The 17,819-nt window shown below is 42.5% G+C and overlaps 1 protein-coding gene across 1 annotated transcript in view; it reads right to left on the minus strand.

Annotated features, from left to right (window-relative positions):
* Nucleotides 1-17,286, minus strand: part of LOC115192031 (neuromedin-K receptor-like) — a 31,854-nt gene extending 14,568 nt beyond the window's left edge. Inside the window, exons 1-3 of the mRNA XM_029750118.1 lie at nucleotides 16,598-17,286; nucleotides 10,935-11,123; nucleotides 8,000-8,150 (exon numbers count right to left, since the gene is read on the minus strand). Coding sequence (XP_029605978.1) covers nucleotides 8,000-8,150; nucleotides 10,935-11,123; nucleotides 16,598-16,971 — 714 coding nt within the window. The 5' untranslated portion in view covers nucleotides 16,972-17,286. The remainder of the gene's footprint in view (nucleotides 1-7,999; nucleotides 8,151-10,934; nucleotides 11,124-16,597) is intronic.
* Nucleotides 17,287-17,819: the final 533 nt, after the last annotated feature.

Consider the following 17,819-nt stretch of genomic DNA (forward strand, 5'->3'; position numbering starts at 1 on the left):
CATTTGAGAAAAATAAGCTTTTTGTGCATATTAACAATTTCTGGGATCTTTTATTTCAGCTCATGAAGCATGGGACCATCACTTTACATGTTGTGTTTATATTTTTGTTCATTATAATAAAATAAAACACAAAGCACATGAAGCCTTCATAATTCATAAAGGTCATGTTAACTGACATTACCTCAAAGAAGAAAATGTATAAGATCTCCTAAGTTTGTGTTAACCTCAGACCTTATTTTTGGCATTTATCCCAAAACCCTATTCTTTCCCCATTAATTTTCACCATGGGATTGGCTGACGGAACCAGAGGTAAGTCATTTCCAGGTTTTAAGACTACAAGCTGGAGAACTCTATAGAGAAAGTGGTATTTGTTCAGCTTAAAGGTTTATGATTGGGCTCTATCTAGCCTGTATAAAACCACAGAGCAATGACATGACATTGGTGTAGCCTACTCTTACTTTTTTTTATTCGATTCCAATTGATGTAATTCATTAAATACAACTTTCTTTAACTGAAACAAATTCTGGTATGGTAATTTCCTATCAAGATCGGGGGTAAAATATCCCTTGACTGTCCATATTTGAAATGTGTAACTAAATCATGTCAACCGTGATTGAGTTATACAGCCTATACTTTATCAAATGAAAATGTAGGCTAATAAAGTTATTTCAAATGGCATATATTATATTATTTTGCCATTTAACGTGAAACGTTTGAATGAAATATAGGCCTATTATACTCCAATAAGTGTTGTTACATTTAGCATCCTTACAGTTTCTGATGCTCCTAATAGGTCGACATTTCATTGGAGGCGGGAGTAGAGAACCGAGATGCAGCTGTCTGGTATCATAATCACTTGGCACGGTAACAACGAGAGATGAACTTTTTTTCCTGGCTTATTCTTGTGAGTTTTTGGTTGCAAGCAAGTTTTCTTTAACATGCAGGTGCATGTGACCTTCCATTAGTAGCATTTTAAGAAACACAGGGCCAGTGGTATTGCTTAGCACAGTGCTGCATACTGCCTGTTGGCTGCAATGCACCCCCCTGGTTTAGGTGTTCTAGTTGAATAAAAAGTAGTGTTGGAGCTTGATTCATAGCTTCAGCACTGCTGAAGTAAATGTGCATAAAATTAAGCTGCAATACTTTACATGTATATTAACATGGGGTATGTGGATCGGGGTGAGGTGGGATTATTTAAGATACTCATTGAAGAGGTAGGGTTTCAGATGTTTTCGGGAAGATGGGCAGGGCCTCTGCTGGCCTAGCTTCAGGGGGAAGCTGGTTCCACCATTGGGGTGCCAGGACAGAGAAGAGCTTGGACTGGGCTGAGCAGGAGCTGCCCTCCCGTAGGAGTGGAGGGGTCAAGAGATCAGAGGTGGCAGAATGGAGTGCTCGGGTTGGGGTGTAGGGTTTGAGCATGGCCTGAAGGTATGGAGGGGCAGTTCCTCTTGCTGCTTCATAGGCAAGTACAATGGTCTTGTAGTGGATGCGAGCTTCAACTGGAATCCAGTGGAGAGTGCTGGGGAGCAGGGCGACATGGGAGAACTTCGGAAGGTTGAAAACCAGGCGGGCTGCAGTGTTCTGGATAAGTTGCAGGTGTTTGATGGCACAAGCGGGGAGCCCAGACAACAGCAAGTCGCAGTAGTCCAGACGGGAGATGACAAACACCTGGATTAGGACCGTGGAATTGTCAACCGTGATGGAGAAGTGTTGGAGTGGACAGGCCTTCCCCGGGAGGAAGAGCAGCTTCGTCTTGTTGAGCTTGAGGTGGTGGGCCAACATCCAAGATGATAAACAGTGCATTCGGAACGTTTTCAGGCCCCTTGACTTTTTCCGCATTTTGTTATGTTACAGCCTTACTTTAAAATGGGTTAAATTAAAAAATGGCCTCAATCTACACACGATACCCAATTATGAAAAAGAAAAAAAAGGTTGAAACGATTTTTGTTGTTGTTGAAATAACAGAAATACCTTAGCACTCTATAGAGTAAGTATTCAGACCCTTTGCTATGAGACTAGAAATTGAGCTCAGGTTTATTCTGTTCCCATTGTTCATCCTTGAGATGTTTCTACAACTTCATTGGAGTCCACCTGTGGTAATTTCAATTGATTGGACATGATTTGGAAAGGCACACACCTGTTGAGACAGTGTTGAGTGTTGAGACAGGATTGTGTCGATGCACAGATCTGTGGAAGGGTACCAAAAAATGTCAGCAGCATTGAAGGTCACAGTGGCCTCCATCATTCTTAAATGCAAGAAGTTTGGAACCACCAAGACTCTTCCTAGAGCTGAGTAATTGGGTGAGATTGGGGCCTTGATCAGGGAGGTGACCAAGAAGATGGTAAATAGTTTCCTAGGGTTAGAGGCAGAAGCTTGACATTTAGAATGATATAACGTGGCTTTAGCAGTGCATACAGAGGAAGAGAAGGTAGAGAGGAGGAAGTGAAAGGTTGATAGGTCCTCTGGAAGTTTTGTTTTCCTCCATTTTCACTCAGCTGCCCGCAGCCTTGTTCTGTAAGCTCGCAATTAGTCACTCAGCCACGAAGCAGGAAGGAAGGGCCGAACAGCCTCTAGTAAAGATGAGGTCAAGCGTATTACCTGCCTTGTGAATGGGAGGGGACTGGGAAAGGGTGAGGTCAGAAGAGGCAAGGAGGAGAAAGAAAGAGTAAGAAATAAATTAACTGAAGGCAGACATCAGGAGGTTGAAGTCACCAAGTACAAAGAGCTGTGAGCCATTGTCAGGAAATTAGTTTATCAAGGTGTCAAGAATCTCTCAAACTATGAGAGAAAACATAGTCAGATGAAGAGAGAGCAGCTGGAGTAGCAGTATTCTCTGTGGGGATCCATGTCTCCGTGAGGGCCAAAAAGTCAAGGGACTGAAGGGCACAATAGGCTGAGATGAACTCCGCGTTTTTGACAGCAGATCGGCAGAGACCAGGAATTCCACATGGGTTGTGCACACAGGGTACACTAAATTAGAAGGGTTGCAGCCAAGGGGTGGGGAGGATCTGGACAGCTTACAGTGAGATGAGTGAACAGGTATAAAAAACACACACATCTGAAAATAACTAGGTAAGATACTCAAGTGAGCGAGTGGTGTGGAGCCTTCCTCTCTTTCCTACCTCAAACAACTCGGCAGAACCGTCTTTGTTTCGGTGACGGTCTTAGTTTTGCAACGAGATCATCGGTTTCAGCTGCCGCTGAGGAAACAGGGGAGACTGAAGAACTAATACTAATTGCTAATTGCCTTGCAAAGGTGAAGAGCACACCTCCTGGTCGGTACGAATTGCCTAGGAGAGGAGAAACCACTCCCCCTCAAACACATCCACTGATTACCAAAACAGTCACAAATTGCCCTGCCCTTTAATCCTGGTTGATTTGCCAACAATCATCTGCACGTTAACCACCAAGTAGGCTGCTGGGAAGACAGGCAGCACTTAAAGTAGAAAGACAGTTCAAAAAAAGACAATACCAGACAACAAAATATAAAAGACAAAAATTATACTTTTCAATCCTGGAGATATCAGGGGTCCTCTAGCTAGAGAATGACCCAGAATAGAGGAATAGAGGAAACCTTTAGACCGCGCCAGTTCAATTCAAGATATGTTTGATGCCCAAAGAACATCCACAGTCCCTATTGATCACCACCATGGGTACACCCACAATGTTTCATTATTCAGTCATTCGCCTAACAGTACCTTAAGCTTGTAAAGATAATACAGTCTGTACGCATCAAATAGATCCAGATTATGACAAAACAGTGCTCTCTACTCCTCAAGCTAATTTTGATTTCATTTTGGAAAACAGGATAATAAGAAACTTACGAGGAAAACAGTGATGGCGCTAAGCTAGGCTCAGTGCGGCTTGACAGAGCAGAACAGTACCTGAGGCCACTAACTCCCTACTCAGTCTCTGAGCACCTAACCTTATCTGAACCCCATTCACCTGGGCCCATATTTATAAAGCGCTTCAGAGTAGGAGTGCTGATCTTATACTTTTTAAATAAACAAAATATATTTTATACTTTTTAACCTTTTCACACGTGCCAACAAACAGGTGTGATCATTGTACAGTGGTCCCTGCAGCGTACGCTCAAACCGATGTGATTAGAATGCTTATTTAGAAGGTCCAGTTTCGATTGATGCAACAGCCAGCATTTGAGCTGGCCACACTGTTTTTTCACAGAAACATTTTGCACAAACACAGTCCTTACAAAGTTATGTCCTGAATGTGACCAGTTTATTTTCGGATGTAATGTTCAGACATTCAGAGAAGTAGCGACAACATTACACAATCCTCCAAACCGCAAAAAAAGATTAACATAACACAAGCAGTCATATTTAGATAACTCTCGGCTGACAGAAACCACAATATGAATTAGGCAATAGCAATTACTATTTATAATTCATCACATCACGGGTGAGCTCACCATTGATCGAAATAATTGAGTAAAACACTTTCTAGCAATCTGAAGTTATCCGATGATGGGTAGTTTGTGCGCGCCGCCATGTTTGTTTTTCACTTGAAAGATGAGAGAACCATTCCTTCACCTCAATTTAACATCTTTGGTCTGACAGACGTTTACGTGACACCCACTTTCCCAACAAGTTCGACAACAAGTTAGAGCATATGAAATCTTACACTACTTCTCTACTATTCAAATCTGAACAAAAATATCTGCTAGCAATCAAAAGTTACAGCAGTTTGTCGGAGTTTAAAGTGATGTAAAGTAACTAGCTAACGTCAGCTAACAGCTCTCTTGTGAACACAAAGAAAGAAGCTACAAGGAGGCAGCCAAGTCAAGAGCGCGTTGTCTTCCTTCTCAGTATCGTATGCTCTAAATAACTCAACTGGCTAGTTTTCCTGTCTGTAAAGAGAAGAGTGGGTTGTACATTGATCCTGCTACCCTGATTGGATAGATGGAAGCCGTCTCCCTTCACATTTCACCTAATCACTTCTGATCGCACGTTTCGGTCTAATCATTTAAATTACTGCGGCCTCCTGTCAGCCTGCTACTATGATAAATCAATAGGCGAGGACGTTTGCTAGTAGCTATCAATGTGAATTATATCTAACAAGCGATGTGAGAGTAGGGAAAGAAGAAGAAACGCTGATCTGCATTCTGACTGAGTGACAGCAAACTTGTCTGCCAGCTTGTCCTCCAAGTTTGGAGGACAAGACACACAGTCACACACACACATCTGCATGCTGCTCCTAATCTACAGCTGTTTTGTTCTATAAACCTGCAGATAGATATTTTTCCAACATCTATTTAGGCATAATAAATCACTTTTCCGTTCAAGAGTATCAACTGTCAATTTATGGATAAGAATACGAGTATAGCCAGGTTGCCACACCCCTAATAACAACACACTAGAATCTGATACGTAAGCTAAAGGGGAAAACCTTTTTCAGTTTTTTATTGCGTGTGAAAACTTCTTTCAGTTTTTACACAAGGTCAACATAGACATTTTAATATGAAGGAGAGTTGTGTAGTCTATTTGGTTCAGTCAGTCAGCATCAGTGATTTGTATTTTCCGGCAACTTTCTGAAACGGCACAGCCAATAGTGATGATGCTTAATGATAAACTACTTCTGGTGGAAATGAAAGACCTTCTCAATTAAATGTTAACTACGAAGTGGCCTATGCATACTGTACCTGGTAGAATGATATCAATCTAATGGCCTTTTGTTTTGCAAACTCTTGCAAAACACAACCAAAATCTAAATGTATATTTTTTCCAGACCTCAAAAGCAGCCCTTGATGTGGTTTACGCATTGTTGTGGACTTAGAACATCCAATTGTGTTGTTTTTCTCTTTAAAAAGTGTGGTTTTGAGAGCAAAAACCTAAAAAAAAAAATGGGGGGGAATGAAACCTGAAAAAACAAATTGGAGAAAACAGAATATGGGAAGAAACAAGACAAATCAGGCAAAAAATAAAATAGATTTTATAGGGCCCTATGTATGCTATGCTCAGTTAACATGTGTGTGTCCCTTGGGTTTAAAGGTGCCAGAGGGAAGGGGTTCCCCTTTTCTGGCCAGTGGGTCCCACTGATCTCCCTCCAGTCCAGAGAGGACTCTCATCCAAATACATAGTGATTTTGGGGGGTTTATTTGTATAAAACATTGTCTTCTGTGTTCTATTATTACAGTTTGCAAATACTGTTGTGTTCTAGTAGCAGAGTGTATACAAGTGTAGTAGTCCTAGTGTAGTTAACTCTGATGAAATGTGTGATCTAACTGTCGCACAGTCCAAAGTAATACAATTGATATATAGTAGTATGTCAAAGTAATCAGACCAATTATTTTTCTACATTTAACTTTGACTATAGGTACAGTAACTGCTTTGCTTTAAATAGTAAAGTATAACTTCTTCCACTACCACAAAAAATACTTTTAAAGAGCTAAATCAAGCCCAACTACTTTACTTCATGTAAAGTTACCATCTAGTTCATTGTGATCTTACAGGCAAAACTTATACTAGATCAGCACTCCAACTCCGAGATGCTTTATGAATATGGGCCTGGGGGTGGAGGTGACCTTCTCACTGTTGAAACTCTATGGTTTATCCAGAGGTATTGTTCTGATACATAGAAAGGTCTCTTCATATACAATAGCCTAACCTGGTGCTCCAGTCCGTTCGTGTTTTAGCCAACTTCACGCTCCATCTCTCTTGTCTCTAGAGTGTGGACACTCTAGTGCCTCCAGTCCAATCCTTATCACTCATATTAATTCCCAGTGGAGGTGCATCTCCCATATTTCCTGTCGGCCTAAGGCCATTTACCCAGCAGGGCTCCCAGTTTAAAGGGGCAATCTGGAATTAGTACAAACATGTTTTAACTCAAATGGATGGCCAGTTCTTGCTTCCATATCTTCATCTATGAATTTGAGAGTTGTTACATTTATCCAGCCCCATACCTTAGCTGTTTAGCAAAAAGGTGGTAGGGTGACAGCTTTGTTGTTGTTTGAATCCCAGATTGCCCCTTTAAGGAGCCTCTTAGTCTTACTGCCAGGATGGACAGGGCCTGACCCACCCACTGTGGTCGATACTGAATCCCATTGGCACAAATTTCTAAGAGACAAAATGGGTCAAAATCCCAAACAAAATGTAATCTGTTTATTGGAGTGTGTACCAAAAATCTGGAGCAGTTTCCAATAAATGTTTCCGGTTTCTGTTTAACACAACTACTTTCTTAGGAAGCACATTTTATTCTCAAAACCAGAAAACAACACTGACAAGTCAACTGTTCTGACGGTCTGAGTATGCCTGTGACTCACAGAGTAGACAGTCCAGAGAGTATATCCAAGTGTTGACTTTTGACATCAGTACGAGATGGAGGGCCAAGCTCACAGTGCCTCAGGAGTCCATTAGCATTCAAAGCTAGCGCTGCATGTCAAAAAGCAACTACGTCAAAAAAACAAGGTCGATGGAGGAACGGCGACCACGAGTCAGAAAAAACTAACGTCTCAAATTGGTTTTTCATAGACTTAAAGGTCTGTGCTGTGTTGCAGCGATCAGGTTGTGTTGCTAGGTTTTCGTCTGCGGAGATTGACCAATGTGCTGGATTAGGTGACCCAGACTGTAACGCAATAGTTATTGTGAATGTCGAAACCCATAAAGACACAGTAAATCCTCCATTATCTTGTTATAAACACACTCTGAGTTTGTCCCCATAGTACAGTATGGGTGTAGTATGTGTGTTTTGATGTATTGTATGTCGCCGTAGTACACTAACCCTTTGCCAACTCACTTGAGTGATTTTTTGGTACTTTGAAGATACAGTCAAAAACTCACAATAATCACATCTATCTGTCTGTGAAAATCCTAGTGGATGGCGTATATAGCATTGCTACTGCCTTAAGGTTCCTGAGACCTGAAGCGCTGTCGCCCCAGAACCAGAGATGCCTTTTCTGGGTCAGTGGTACTGACAGAGCATCGTAAATACGTTGTGTTTGTTGTGTCGTGGGTTATAATCTCGGGTCTGATCTGGATTTACCTTCCTCTTGGCCCGGAGCTGGCTGTGGTAGTTGTCAGATGAATCCCCCGGGATCTCTCCCCCCCACAGCGTCACCCCGACGATGGTGTAGGTGATGCCCATTACCATTAGGGGCAGTAGGTAGACCAGTAGCATCACAATGATATGAAACCTGGGCACGACAGGGAGAAGAAAACCAGAATGTAAACAAAGATGATTGATTAGAAACAACAATGAGCAAAAGGGCTCTGGCCCATTTTTAAAGAGGATATATATGCGGGCAGAGAAGTAAGGCATGAGAGGAGGGAGGAAAATAAGGGTAAGGTAAACTAGACATGATAAAAAGAGCAGTTCAAATCTCAGAGAGAGGAGAGAAAGAGAGAGAGAGATGAGAGAGAAAGAGAGTAGAGAGAGAGAGGAGAGGGAGAGAGAGAAAGAGAGTAGAGAGAGAGTAGAGAGAGAGAGAGGAGAGAGAGAGGAGAGAGAGGGAGAGAGAGGGAGGGTGAGGGAGAGAGAGGAGAGAGAGAGAGGAGAGGGAGAGCGATACAGAGAGAGAGAGGAGAGGTGGAGAGATAGAGAACTCAGTTGGTAGAGCATGGTTGGTAGAGCATGGTGTTTGCAATGCCAGCATGGTGTGTGCAACGCCAGGGTTGTGGGTTCGATTCCCACGGGGGGCCTGTACAAAAAAAAAAAAATGCATGAAATGAAATGTATGCATTCACTACTGTAAGTCGCTCTGGATAAGAGCGTCTGCTAAATGACTAAAATGTAAATGTAGAACGAGAGGACCAGTGTGCACTTCCAGAGAGGTGAAAAGCAGAAGGGAAGAGAGAAAAGCTTACTGTAGGTGCTAATAGGATGACGCGTTTATACTGTAAAACAACAAATGCTAATGCTGCCATAATGCAACCCTGAAGAAGCCCATGAGCTGAAATAACAATAAATACACTTTTCTATCAACTTCCACTGTCCTCCAATAGTTGCTGAATATCCTCCTCACTTCAGTTTGCTCCTCAATTTATGCACCTTGGTTGGAGAGCGAGGTAGCGGCAGTGTTCCCATAATGCATAAGCTACCATAAAGTGTAACCATGTAAAACTGAGTGAAATGAAGAGGCTTATGATGATGAAAGAGGGTGTTAAACACCCTCTTCATATGAAGTAGTCGTATAGACGGCTAGAATGAGGTGGCCTGGTGCGATGTACCACGGCCAGCATGAGTTCAAATCTGTCCTACTGCTTTTTCAGCACTCTCTCTCTTATCGTTCACCTCTATCGCTCTCTATCCAATAAACAAAGAAACTTTAAAGATACAATTGAAGTCGGAAGTTTACATATACTTAGGTTGGAGTCATTAAAACTAATTTTTCAACCATTCCACAAATTTCTTGTTAACAAACTATAGTTTTGGCAAGTCGGTTAGGACATCTACTTTGTGCATGACACAAGTAATTTTTCCAACAATTGTTTACAGACAGATTATTTCTCTTATAATTCACTGTATCACAATTCCAGTGGGTCAGAAGTTTACATACACTAAGTTGACTGTGCCTTTAAACAGCTTGGAAAATTCCAGAAAATTATGTCATGGCTTTAGAAGCTTCTGATAGGCTAATTGACATAATTTGAGTCAATTGGAAGTATACCTGTGGATGTATTTCAAGGCCTACCTTTTTTGTAGACCTCCACAAGTCTGGTTCATCCTTGGGAGCAATTTCCAAACGCCTGAAGGTACCACGTTCATCTGTACAAACAATAGTACGCAAGTATAAACACTATGGGACCATGCAGCCGTCATTCCGCTCAGGAAGGAGACGCGTTCTGTCTTCTAGAGATGAACGTACTTTGGTGCGAAAAGTGCAAATCAATCCCAGAACAACAGCAAAGGACCTTGTGAAGATGCTGGAGGAAACAGGTACAAAAGTATATAAATCCACAGTAAAACGAGTCCTATATCGACATAACCTGAGAGGCCGCTCAGCAAGGAAGAAGCCACTGCTCCACAACCGCCATAAAAAAGCCAGACTACGGTTTGCAACTGCACATGGGGACAAAGATCGTACTTTTTGGAGAAATGTCCTCTGGTCTGATGAAAGAAAAATAGAACTGTTTGGCCATAATGACCATCGTTACATTTGTAGGAAAAAGGGGGAGGCTTGCAAGCCAAAGAACACCATCCCAACCTTGAAGCATGGGCATGGCAGCATCGTGTTTGGGGGTGCTTTGCTGCAGGAGGGACTGGTGCACTTCACAAAATAGATGGAATCATGAGGAAGGGAAATTATATATTGAAGCAACATCTCAAGACATCAGTCAGGAAGTTAAAGCTTGGTCACAAATGGGTCTTCCAAATGGACAATTACCCCAAGCATACTTCCAAAGTTGTGGCAAAATGGCTTAAGGACAACAAAGTCAAGGTATTGGAGTGACCATCACAAAGCCCTGACCTATAAATCCTATAGAAAATGTGTGGGCAGAACTGAACAAGTGTGTGTGAGCATGGAGGCCTACAAACCTGACTCAATTACACCAGCTCTGTCAGGAGGAATGGGACAAAATTTACCCAACTTATTGTGGGAAGCTTGTGGAAGGCTACCCGAAATGTTTGACCCAAGTTAAACAATTTAAAGGCAATGCTACCAAATACTAATTGAGTGTATGTAAACTTCTGACCCACTGGGAAATTGATGAAAGAAATAAAAGCTGAAATAAATCATTCTCTCTACTATTATTCTGACATTTCACGTTCTTAAAATAAAGTGGTGATCCTAACTGACCTAAGACAAGGAATTCTTACCAGGATTAAAAGTCAGGAATTGTGAAAAACTGAGTTTAAATGTATTTGGCTAAGGTGTATGTAAACTTCCGACTTCAACTGTATATACTGTATTTTTTATAAGGCTTGACGGAGGCTAGTCTACAAAGGAGGCTCCTGGGCTAAAGGTGCCGTTACTCACATGAAGGGGTCGTCCTCCTTGCGGGGCCAGGCCACATAGCAGATGGTCCGGCGGGGCAGGATGCGGATGGTGGAGTAGAAGCAGAGGGGGAAGGCCAGCACCACGGCCAGCGCCCAGATACACATGATCACCACCTTGGTGGCTGTGGCCGACAGCCGTGGCTTCAGAGGGTGGATGATGGCCATGTACCTGCAGGGGTCAAGATGTCGAAATGGGGTTGAAGGTCAAACATAAGGAAAGGGAAAGGGGGATACCTAGTCAGTTGTACAACTGAGTGCATTCAACTGAAATGTGTCTTCGCATTTAACCCAACCCCTCTGAATCAGAGGAAGTCCGCTCATTCAGGGTGTGTGGAGTCAGGGAATTAATTGGATGTCCCATTCATTAATTTAGTTTTTGTAGTGGCAAATTACATAAATGAATGTGTGAAGGTTATATAACATGTTTGACATGCAATTTGAATGATTTCATTCAATTCCTGTACTGAATTGAGAAGGAATTGACTGCAACATTGCTCCTGTGTTACTAAAACACAAAGATGTTCAGAAATCCACTTGAGGTCTGGTGGTCTCTATTGTAACATGGATTCATTCATATCAAACCAGAGGCTTTAGAACAAAGCCACGGACAAAGCTGAAACAATGGATCGTCCAAATTAGTGGGAGATTACTCTAAACACGCTGTAAGCCTGGGGACACACTTTATTATGCTTCTGTGTCCTCTGATTTGCCTCACTTTATGACTGTCCATTACTGAGAGCCACGGCTCGTTGATGCTAATGCTAATTATTATCTCCTTTCCTTGAATGAAGCGCCTCGCTAACAGACAAGTTCCCCTCCGGACTCTGTTTCTGATAACTTTCAGAGCCCTGGCTGCCACCTCAATGACATTCGGAAATCCCCCAAAGGGCCGTCGCTAGAGAGCAGTCCGTGCAGTCCCTTAACTCGTCTATAATCTTGGCATTTAATCTGAGTGGCACTTGGGCCCTGGTATTGAGATGAGAGGAATTCAGAATTAGTCCATTTAACTTCAGTAGCAGTCCAGGTGAATGAAGTGTGTGTGTGTGTGTGTGTGTGTGTGTGTGTGTGTGTGTGTGTGTGTGTGTGTGTGTGTGTGTGTGTGTGTGTGTGTGTGTGTGTGTGTGTGTCTGTGCGAGTACGTACAGTGCTACTGGTTGATTAAAAGAGCCGAACCACGCAGGGGGCTGCTCTTTCAGGGCTTCATTGTATTTGATCACAGAAATCTCATTATGGTGTTTTCCTGAGGTCCTTTTCTTAGGCGAAAGCAATACCCAAGGGCAGCCAAGACCAAAATTGATACTTGCAATGAAGCATTTCGTCATTTCTTTAGGCATAAAAGGGATAAAGGGTGGAAGTAATGCATGAAAAGGGTAGAGGGTGAAAATCCTGCAGTAGCCTACACATCAGTCTTCCAAAATGTCTTACGCTCCCTTTGCATCACAAAATTAGCAATGAAAGAATTTGAGCATTTCATTCATTAAAGGCCCAGTGCAGTGAAACACTGGATTTATCTGTGTTCTATATATATTTCCACACTATGAGGTTGGAATAATACTGTGAAATTGTGATAATGACCTTTAAGTGTAAGAGCTGTTTGAAAAGACTGCCTAAACTCAGCCTGTTTTGGTGGGATGGAGTTTTATCCTGCCTGGTGACACCACCTCTCTGCCAATAACAGCTGACTTACTTGAGAAATTGCTTTTTGCTAAGAAGCTATTCTTGTCTCTTTTTGACTATTTCACATTTTAGTCATTTTAGCAGACGCTTTTATCCAGAGCAACTTACAGTAGTGAATACATACATTTCATTTTAATGCATTATTTAAAAAAATTTGTACTGGCCCCCTGTGGGAATTGAACCCACAACCCTGGCGTTGCACACACCATGCTGGCATTGCAAACACCATGCTCTACCAACTGAGCCACAGGGATTAATTGAAACAATCACAGTAAGGTACTTAATTTTTATGCAGAAATGATTTGATATTGAGATAAAAACGTCTGCATTGGATCTTAAATGATTTTGTAACTTGCATAGTCTCAGCCGGTAACATCAGTTATGGGCTGCTACGCCTAACATGACCATCTAAGAATAACGAAGAATAATGAAGTGAGGGACTTGCTCGAAGAGTGTCAACGACCAACAATGGTAAATCAAATCAGTCCCATCTCAAAGAATACACTCGCTGACAGACTGGCACCTCGTCACACTCTTCCCGCTAAACGTGAGTGTGTGTGGGAGGATGTCTTGCCGTTTTTATTATAATAGGTGTGTGTAGGAGTCTTATCTGAAGTGCTGTTCACTCAGGAAATGAGTTTTACTTCCACAGGAAATAGGGATGGAGGGGTGGAATGGGGGCACATTCTGCCCTTAATAGAAGGTGGGGCACATTTACGGTTGGCCACCACATTGCAACCCTGTGCCATTTCCAATGCGACAGACTGTCTGGATTGCGCTGCACATCAGTTCAGCCATGCAACAAGTAGGACTGGAGGTTATGTGTTTCAATCTGGGTCAAATCTATGTTCTCTTGTCCTCTTGTTCTCTTCATCTCTGGCATGGGGGGGATCAAATCGAAGGGACACTTAAAAAAGATGGAATTTGTCTGCCTCGGCTGCAGGAAGGTCATGGAGAGCAGAGCCTAAAGGATGCTCCTTTTGTGTTGTCGCAGCGCTGCAGGAGATACCAGTGGCTCACACTCACTACTTCTCCTCCATTATCACACCATAGCTCTGCAGTATATGATGTAACATGGGGATATTGATCAACATCAAATCAGCCAGAGTCCCATTTGAAATGATAATCTCATTAAGTGACAAGAGAGTCATTGGGGGATGTGTGTGTGTTTTGTGTGTGCCAAGCCACTTGTGTTTGATGCAAGGGTGTGTGTGCGTACATGCATGCCTTTTATGGAAGTGCTTGTGTGTGTGTGTGTGTGTGTGTGTGTGTGTGTGTGTGTGTGTGTGTGTGTGTGTGTGTGTGTGTGTGTGTGTGTGTGTGTGTGTGTGTGTGTGTGTGTGTGTGTGTGTTATTTTTACAAACCAAGTCTGGCATCTGGCTTTGGCTAGGGTATAAACAACCCTTCAGGCCTGTTGTGTCGGGAAACAATTCACTTTGAGGTCAAAACAACAAGTCCTGTCTTGTCTGTCTCATCTCTTTAGCAGACTATCGGAGAATGGTGTCAACAGTAAGACAGCAACTCATAGTGTTTGACTGACACCCCGTTGAGTGAATACGATTCAGTTAAAACGCCAATTCCAATCAATCTGCTGTCAAATGAGTGAATCATTTAAATTCACTGAAACCAATCAACCAATCAACCAATCAATTTCTTATAGAAATAAGAGGAGAGATGACTCTCTGTGAACACAGTGTATATCAATGCACTTCATAGTTAACACCAGATCCGTTTGTGCTATAGCCAGCTCCTCTGATCATAATCAAGCCATGTATTGGCATGACAAGGCATAATAATGACCATAGGAGTTGGCAAGGCAGCGCAGATCCAAGAATACTATACATATTTAACTACACATTTATCTAAGGGGTAGCGTTTCTCTGAATGGTCAACTGATGTGAAGTGGATGCACACTAACACAACCCTCAGAGGCACCTCCATCACCGGAATGGATGTGTGTAGGCTTTCCCAGTGACACCCCCTGAAGACCTCCATTAATAAGATATTAGCATCTGAAAACGTCCAATAATAGTGTGCGCTTGTGCCAATTTGTCAAACGACTGTAATTAGGGGCGTTGTCCAAATGTAGGTTTTGGTTTCCTCGAGTGTAAGTAAAGCCCAGTGAAGAGTGATTACTGGTTTGGTCATATGAGTGTATACCTACACACACAAACACACGCACGCACTCCCACGCTACACTGCCACCCCCTACACAGATGCAAGCACATGATCGCCCGTTCACACACACACACACAAAATACTCTGCCACCCCACATGCAACTAGGCCATCACCGTCATGGTCAATGTGACGTTCTACCTGCTACACAGAGCGTGTTGTTTTGAGAGCAGAGGAGCAGAGGGGAAGAGCGTCCTTATTCTATTTTTTTCCCCTACTGTACCATATTCATTGATTATGCAGAAGTGCAATAGCTTTAGTCCAGTTTCTCACAAGTACTCATTCAATTTTTGCTAGTGGTTGTACTAAATGATCCTCTAATTACACAAGTTGCTTTTGTATACAATGTGAAAATAATCCTTGTAGCTTGTTGGTTTCTTCTCGCCAGTATCTTCTTGGCTTCGTAAATCTTAGTAAAATAACCAATGGTGTCTAGTGGAGGCCATACGCAACCAAAATCAACTTGATTTCTAATGATTTAAATTCACAAGATAGAATGAACACGTGTGTCAGCCATGGAGAACTGAACCTCAAGAGATTCTTGAGCTTGGACGCTGCCATTGGACGTGACGCAACGCGAGCACAACATGGACAGTATAGAGGCTTTCAGTGATTTCAAAGGAAGCATCCCCCCAATGGCTGATGACTGACGGCAATACCAGACGCCCGATAGCTATAGTGTAGCAGGGCCATAATGATGACAAACCTGCAGTTACTGATATGCCAGAATACGCTGCAGAAACCTGACACCGGCTCCATTTAGATTTACATTTCCAACATAGAACCTGTAATACAACTGTGCTCTGATGGTCTGGATAGATGGCAGTAGTCTGGATATTCCATGTCTCTTGACATGACTGCCAAGGTAAGTTCAAAATATTTTTCACCTCCCTGACCTCCATCAAGAAGATGAAAAGCGTGGTTAATTTCACGGTTACTAATCTTTTTTATCTTTTCATTATCCTCTGTGGTCGGTGCTGCTTTGAACCTCTCCACTGACTCCAGAGGCATAAGTGTACACACATGCATGTACGTAGGCATCCACATACACAGACACACAGGCACGCATCATGCACACACACAAACTCATGATTACACATGCAATAGACTGCCCTCCCCAGCATAGACACACGTAGGCATGCACACACACACACAAATTAACATTCATGCATGCATGCACAGACACACGCTCACACACAATATATACCCTACACACACACACACACACACACACACACAGGCATACACACACACACAGGCATGCACACACACACACAGGCATGCACACACACACACACATATACACGCACACACACACACACACACACACACTGTAACTCACACAACACACTGTCATCCTACACATGCAGGTATGCACACACACACACACACACACACACACACACACACATACACACACACACACACACACACACACACACACACACACACACACACACACACAATCTACTGCCTAGATAGAATAAACAAAGAAACGTACATTTCCTTAAACAGGAAAAAATTCAGCCATGGTGTGTGATCTCCATTCAATAACAACTTGAGGGGGGGGGGGGGGATACCAGTCCCCTACAATCTCATCAGCATCACCATGAAGAGTGAATCCTATGTTTTTTTTTACTGGTGGAAAATGCTTGTAAAGAATCATGAGAAGTGCTGAATAATAAAGTGTATAGATCACCATCATAATCATAATAATTCATAATTAATCATAATACATAAATACCATTATTGATTTAAAAAGTAGGCATGATCAGCATCAGTTGCCTACCTATCAACGGCAATTGCAGTCATCGAATAGATGCTTGCGAACACGGAGGTGACCGGGAAAAAGTTGTGAAACCTGCAATAAGCCTCTCCAAAGTACCAGTCACCGTGGGCAGCATATATGAAATTAATTAATGTGTTGAAGGCGGCCATGGATGCGTCCGAAAATGCCAAGTTCAAAAGGAAATAGTTGGTGACTGTCCGCATTCGTTTGTGGGCGAGAATTATCCATATGACAATGAGGTTTCCGAACACAGCCACAGCCAAAACGGAGCTGTAGGCAACCGACCACAGGGCAACTTGCCAAGGCGGCTGAACAAACTGATTCGTAAAGTTCCCGGTTGTTATGTTCGATCCATTGAGTGCCACAGCTGCCATTGTGACTTAAATTGTAACTTCCTACTGTGGAATAAGTAGTTTTTTCAGGCTGTGTCCTTAATCTTTAGAGAAACAGAGTAGATAGCTGCACCACCGCGCGCAACGCACCTCTCCGCAATACGCCAGTAAAAATTATCTCAACTTTGAATAAAAAGACCTGTCAGCTTCGACTCCACCGCAGTCGCCTGAACGCATCCCGTTTAGAATTTTAGCTTTGAGTGCATGCCTCTACTTCGGTGAAGATGGCAAAATACGAAGTATAAGTTTCCATCCGCATCCACCACTTGCCTCCTGTTGAATGTGAGCGCGATGGCACCGCGGGGCCCCCAAGCATATGCAGTATAAACTGTGCGCGCAGATAATGACGTACCACCAGTAGAAGCTGGCACAAATAGGCTAGAAAACTCGATTGATTCTGGCACTGCTAATTTTAAACTCGGTGCTGGACAAAAAGGTCGGATCAGGTCGAATCTTCTTACCACATTTGATCAATTCTGTCAAATAATTAGGGCTTTGAATTGTTACTGATATCTTTGCAAATATTAACTTTTGAGAGATATGTTTAATGTATAAGTGCAAACAGTAGCCTGTTAGTCATATACCCTAAATGTTTCCACCATGGCATGATGGCATGCATCTCATGTTAGGTTGATGCAGCCCAAGCCTTACAAAAATAACGTCAACAAAATCACCAGAAAAAAAATACATGTGGTTTTCGGATATAGGTATGAAGACATGTTTGAATAAATCACGTGAAAAATGTCACCAATCAGACACATGGTTTTTGGACACCTGTGAAGTTTCACATGACTCAGAGGTTGTTTCCCAACATTTCACATGTGATATTC

The sequence above is a fragment of the Salmo trutta genome, chromosome 4 (assembly GCF_901001165.1).
Source record: "Salmo trutta chromosome 4, fSalTru1.1, whole genome shotgun sequence".
NCBI lineage: Eukaryota > Metazoa > Chordata > Actinopteri > Salmoniformes > Salmonidae > Salmo > Salmo trutta.